Source organism: Pangasianodon hypophthalmus, chromosome 17, assembly GCF_027358585.1.
Source record: "Pangasianodon hypophthalmus isolate fPanHyp1 chromosome 17, fPanHyp1.pri, whole genome shotgun sequence".
Classification (NCBI taxonomy): Eukaryota; Metazoa; Chordata; class Actinopteri; order Siluriformes; family Pangasiidae; genus Pangasianodon; species Pangasianodon hypophthalmus.
This window is the reverse complement of record NC_069726.1, coordinates 24,443,794-24,450,161: the sequence shown is the minus strand read 5'-3', so window position 1 is coordinate 24,450,161 and position 6,368 is coordinate 24,443,794. Positions and strand designations below refer to the sequence as shown.

The 6,368-nt window shown below is 39.0% G+C and overlaps 1 protein-coding gene across 3 annotated transcripts; it reads left to right on the top strand.

Moving 5' to 3' along the window:
* Positions 1-407: 407 nt before the first annotated feature.
* On the top strand, positions 408-3,419 carry LOC128320813 (retinitis pigmentosa 1-like 1 protein). 3 transcript variants are annotated; one of them, XM_053241117.1, is made up of 7 exons: positions 408-514; positions 986-1,186; positions 1,456-1,581; positions 1,715-1,783; positions 2,021-2,110; positions 2,240-2,326; positions 2,555-3,419. In XM_053241117.1, exons 1-7 carry the CDS (start codon positions 421-423, stop codon positions 2,773-2,775), a joined length of 888 nt encoding a protein of 295 aa, XP_053097092.1. In that variant the 5' UTR covers positions 408-420; the 3' UTR covers positions 2,776-3,419. The 3 variants fall into 3 exon arrangements, with proteins under 3 accessions (XP_053097092.1, XP_053097091.1, XP_053097090.1); XM_053241116.1 differs by having other exon boundaries at positions 989-1,186; positions 2,018-2,110; positions 2,555-3,418; XM_053241115.1 differs by having other exon boundaries at positions 2,018-2,110; positions 2,555-3,418.
* Positions 3,420-6,368: the final 2,949 nt, after the last annotated feature.

Below are 6,368 nucleotides of genomic sequence, written 5' to 3'. Positions count from 1 at the left end.
GAGAGCTCTGATTTTACTGTTTGAAAACTGAGAATATTAATTTATTTTTTAAAAACAGAGATGCTGAAGGAGGTGGATGATGGGGCGGAGGCTGAAGCCATCAGCCAGCTCCAGAACGTTCTCCTGGTTCAGGCAGGGGAAACTTCTGGCCAGTCTCTGGGTGAGTAAAAAAATATAATCTCAAAATAATTTCAGACAAAATGCAAAACAATAACTGAAAAAAGCCTCATATTAATGTTGCCGTTGTGATGAACACAGTTAACTCGTATTAATAACACATAATACTCCATAGCTACTAACCCTCTATTCTTAACAAGATGCTGTAATGTTCAAAATAATTGAAGTTAAACTAAAGTTAGAAAATGTTAAGTTTTAAATTGAAACGTTTTTGTTTCAGCAGGAGAAAGTGGGGAGATTGTGATGAGTGCCGACGCTGAAGCTGAGGCTGAAGCCTTTAATGATTTCCTGACCGTCCTCCTGGAGGAGATAAGCGATGAGATCAACCTGCCTCTGGGTGAGTAAAGAAATTAACTTCCATTGAGGAAGTAGCATTTGTGTTACACATTTAAAGATAAATTGATAAAGTGCTCTATAAAAATGTAAGAAATTTTTTAAATAAAAGCCCAACTGATATTGATTGAAGGTCAATCAGCTCAGCAACGGCTTCCATTAATACTGGAATTAATGCATAGTTCTCCATATCTACTACTCATATATCACTTCTTAAGTACTGAAACACTAAACAGAAACACTGGAAAAGATTGTTGTATTTAATAGGGTTTTGTGGATTAAATGAATTTTGAGTTCCTAGAGCATTAAAGAGCTTTTACCTGAATGAAGCAGGTATTAATATTAATATCATGTCATGATGTCAGTAATGTACCTGGAGAACTGCTGATATTAAATTAAATTAAGTGAGGAACTGAAGTGAAACACTTTATCTGCCTCAAATAATACAATCTAATCATGTGATTTTTTTTTTCAGAAGAAGTTAAGGCTAAAGCTGTTATTGAAGGTGAAGCTGAAGTTGAGGCAGAAGGTGAAGTTGAAGCTGAAATTGAGGCTGAAAGTGAAGCTGAAGGTGAAACTAAAGGTGAAGCTGAAGGTGAAGCTAAAGGTGAAGCTGAAGGAGTTGTTGAAGAAGGAAAGCTGGATGACACTGAAACAGAGAACAGCACATGTCTGGGTGAGTAGGAGCAATCACTAAACATCAACTACTCAAAGAAATAAGTGCATAAACAAAGAAACAAACAAATAAAAAAGTAGGTAAGTAAGTAAATAAGTAAATAAATTGTAGCTGAGGCTGCAATACAGCTAGTGGACGTTATACTGGCTGAGACTACACACGTAATTTGTAAAAACATTTATAAGTGAAAATTGTAATAATGAAAATGTAAGTTCAATTAAAGTGGCAATAATGATATTATTAATAATTGTGACATTATAAATTATCAGAGAGCAATAATACAGAGAAGCCTGAAAACACCGGGAATGGAAATGAGAAAAAGAAAAGGAGCAGGAGAGGAACACGAGGCAAAGGAAGGAAGATCAATTACAAAAAGTTCCAGGACAATAAAGCAGGTATTAATATTAATATCATGTCATGATGTCAGTAATGTACCTGAAGAACTGCTGATATTAGTTCAGTTTGTGTTAAATGGCGAATCTAAACTTTATATCATGTTTTAATTGTGAATCGTGTGACTTTTGTCAGGACGATCTGCAGCTGAGGCCGTAGAAAGACCACCAGAAGATGCAGAAACAGAGAACAGCACACCTCTGGGTGAGAAGGAGCGATCAGTCCCCCTTACACACCTCTTTAAATTCCACAGAATCCCTCCGAGCATCAAATCCTCTGATATTAGGCTCATTATTCAAATGTGTACAATAATATTTTGCCTGTTTATTGCAGCCGAGTTCTTTTTATTCCTGAACTTTCACCCTGAGCTTTTTATTCCTGAAATTCCAAGATAATAATACACATCTGGACAGCTGTTCATGTTTATGTGTGTCACAGCAGACAAACCGATGGTGAAGGCGGATGAAGAATCTGAGCCTAAAGAGGAAATCCAACTCCTTGAGACGGAGACCGTTAACGAGCAGCTCCTGAGTATGCCATGAAAATGAGCGTTCCATATTACGATGACAATAAAATAGACAAATACTGAATACAATGGTGGTAATAATAATAATAATATTGTTTAAGATTGTGACATTATTCTTACATTATTTCCTAAAGATGAAGTAAAGGCAAAGAAGAAGGTCAGGAGAGGAACACGAGGAAGAGGGAGAAAAATCAACTACAAGCAAGTTGAGGACAAAGAAGGTAATCATGAGAAATAGATAAAAGCACCAACAGACACAAGCAGCCAACAAGGACACACTATTCATAGTTAATACCCTTTATGTTAATCCATCCAAGTGTTCCACGCATTAATCTAATTTACCTCAGCGTAAAACTTTACTAGCTGAGTACTGCGGTCTGTGTTGCGTAACTCCTGCTGAATTCTGGGAAACAAGCTTGCACAGTGATTTCTCTAATTCTGTCCCACAGCTGAACAGAATGGAGGGAGGAAAGAGCTGACTGACGCCAAAGCATCAAGAGACCAGCGTGAATGTCAGACAGAAAGAAAGCCGCAGACACACACACGTGTGTGGACACGCCGTGACCGAGCCTGTGAGTCAGGGTGGAGAGGACCTGCTCACTGCGACCAGAGAGACAGGAGAGTCCCGAGAAGATCAGCTCAAGAGACGCCATCACATGCTGGAGCCTGATCAATTAAACACACACACACCACACACCAAGCCCCCATCCTCTCCTTAAGCCTAACCCTACCACCCCCCTATTCCCCAAATAATTATTAACATTATTTTTAAAAAATGAATAAAAACCCTTTATACTTTACACTTTACTTTTGTCTGCTTTCTATGAGCAGTAATTATTTCTGCACATGCACTGAGTAGTCTAATAGGCAAGTGTCCAGTTTTAAGCTGATATTCCATGTGTGCAGCTTCACTGTAGACTGTGTGCTGGGTGACTGAGGTCTGAGACGATTCTGTGAGCTTTTCTCAGGCACCGTAACCGCTACATGTGCTGTGTGTTTGGGATTTTGTAGCCTGTGATGAGTTCTGCTCTTCTCACCAAATCTCTGGACACCAGGCTGAAGCTGGCACTAAAATGACACAAACAACTCACAGAACACTGTGCAGAAAAATGGGGAATATATATATATCTATATATCTGCTCATTTCATGTGCCATCAGAAATATGAGAAATGCATGTGAAAATATATTTCAAGACAAGTGGGTTTTTATTGTCATTCCTCTATACAGCTTGTACACATTGTGTGAGACGAGTGCAGGACAAAGAACACACACAACAGCACAATAAATACACAGGACTGTAAACTGTACACTATTTAGTACATCTGTAGCAGTAATCAGTATAAAGTTTTAAAATTGGACAACCTTGCTGAATGTCCCTTTCAACCTCTGAGTCTGCTAAAAAAAAAAAACAGAAACCCTCATAGAATTTGTAATGGTTTTAATGGGAATTGTATTGGTTTTAATGGAAACTGTAATAGTCCCTGTGGGTCTCTACTGGTAATCTGTTGCCTTCTATTGGTGGCATGTTTTGTCTAGTGGATACCATTAAGGACCAGTAATGGTGATGGTTTTAATGGTTAGCTGATGGTTTTTGATGGTATTTGTAGTGGAAACCATTAAAATTTCTGTGATGGTTTTTATTCGGTTTTTTTTTTTCAGCAAGGTAGTTAAAAAAAAGATTTTTTGTTAACTAATTTTATTCAGTAAAAACACACTTAACATTGTGCATATTATGTTGTACAAAGTTTCGTGTAAAATCTCATTAATCACAGCTGGTGCTGAGGGAAGCCCACAGGAAACCGGTTCTATCCGGTTGAGCTTATTTATTTATTTATTCATTCATTCATTCATTTTTTTATTTAAAACACATTAGACATTCACAGGACCTGACACTCAGAGTGTGATATTTAAGGTAAGAGATATTTCGCTTCTGTGAAAAAGAAGTTAGTTTCAGTTAATTTGCGAATGCCTGTTAATGCTAGCTGGATTGTTGCTAAGCTAACGCGAACCTGCTTGTTCTTGCTAATTGCCGTCCTTTAGTGGCTTAGCTTAGCAGCTATCTTAGAGAAATTACCACAGCAGCCTCTCCTGGCGCATTGCTACTCAGATTTACGCTAAAATTAGGAGTCAAGCATAGTTATAAAAGTACTTCTAAATAAACTGCAAATTGTAAAATAGTGAGCTAATATATTTTTTGTGGCTAACTTAGTCATAGCTAGCTAGCAAGCTACTGCTCCTTAGCCTACTGACACAGTATGTTTGATATGTATATTAATAACATTAGAGCTAGCATTGATAAGTGTTTATTGTTTGCAGATATATGTATCTAAGTGCCACATTATCTTATAAATGTTTTATCTGTAGCAGCGCTGTGGCGATTGAGTAAATTAACTCCATTTCTGCCGCCGCCATTTTGTATTAGGATCAGTTGCGTAGATTAACTCCGTTTCTGCCGTCCGCCATTTTGTATTAAGATCAGTTGCGTTTATTAACTCAGTGGCTGTTTCTCAGTTCTAAGAACACAAAGAACGGACTTGGGTTCTCGTGAAGACGGATCTTGCCAGGTTTCCTTGGAAGAACGAACTCTGAAGGACAGGAGGACACAGAACGCGTCTCTGTGAGAATTGAGATGAGCTGCGATCTTCCTGTTGCGCAGTGGAGCGTCCCAGCACATTTCTAGCAGTGGGACAGGACAATAACTTCAACACTGCAACATTCAGAAAATGACCAACATAACATTATTTACATTTATTTTGTCTTAAAATTTTTATAGATTATAGATAGATAAATAAAGTGACTGCACTGTATTATTGCTTTTATATTTTATTGTAGACAGGGGCGGACTGGCCATCGGGAGCACCGGGACATTTCCCGGTGGCCTGACGTTCATTCTGGCCTGCCGCCTGCCGCTGTGAAGTCGATCAGCCTGACGCGATAGGCTGGTACGCAACTGCGAATTAATTGACGGACCTCTGAATCTACGAATCAGGCAATCGCGGAGTGAAAATCACACCACCACATGACCCATCATCAGCGACGAACTGTCTAATTGGCTATATCCAGAGGCAGGCTATATCTTAGAAAATCGTGCAAAAAATGGAGCGTAAACGCAAAGGAGGAGCAGAGAGGGAACGTATAAAAAGGAGAAAAGCCCTGGCCACAGATGCAGCAAGTTGCGGCAAAATCCCAGCCGTGTTCGCCAGTAAGGTAGCAGGTCGGTCAGAATTACATTTACATTATATTTACGTAATCATTTGGCAGACGGACGCTTTCATCCAAAACGACTTAGAATAGATAAAATCTATTCCAAAAAAAATATTATATATATATAATGATAGAAGTTTTAAAAGAACATGTTGCAGCATCTTAACCACAAACTAGCACACTGTTTTACAGATGGGGATACAGTATTTTTTAGTGCCAAATTTGACCAGAAATTTTGATTTTCCATTTTTAATTTACAATATGTAGTCTACAATGTTTATTTATTTATTTTGAAAAGGTGACGAAGGAAGCAACAGTAGCACTAGTGCTGCAAGTGCTCCTGCTGTTGAACTAGAGGGGGTGGACACTTCAGCTTTTGAGTCACTAAGCAAAACTAAAAATGCAGGCTATACTAATATGTGCTTTTATGATTTATAAGATCATCAGTAGTAGGACTGTGATCATGGGGACATACAATTGATGGCTGCACAATTAATATAAGTATAGATTATTGAACGTGCTTATTTCATATTGCAGAGCAACTAGATGTGCAGAGTGAGAGAGAGAGGGATTCAGGGAAAGATGATAGAGACAGTGAAAGCCAGAGGTGGCCTGGGGTGGAGTCAAATTCCCGGCCTGATTTACTGTCCCAGTCTGCCACTGATTGTAGAGTTTGTGTAACGGGTATATTATTTTGAAAGGAGATTATTTTTGGGATACTTTTGTTTTGGCGAGTGATCCGCTTTTTGGCGCGTACCGGAAGTGCAGCACGGAGAGATGAAGAGCGCGGGGTATGAGTGTGTCACACACAGGAGTGAGTGCAGTGTCGTGACCGAGAAGCTCGTTCGATAAAGTTGCTTCAACGGATGATTATCGTGGCTTAAGTGGAATAAAGGACGACAGCACTAAGTGAAAGTGTGGACAGTGACCCGCATTTCATAGCGAAAAAAGAGTTTTTCCCAGTTTTGTTCTCGTGGTATGTGTTGACTGTTAGAATGACGCAGTAACATATCGTGAAGGCCACGGACACTGTGAGTACGCTCAAAGTGCAAATCCCG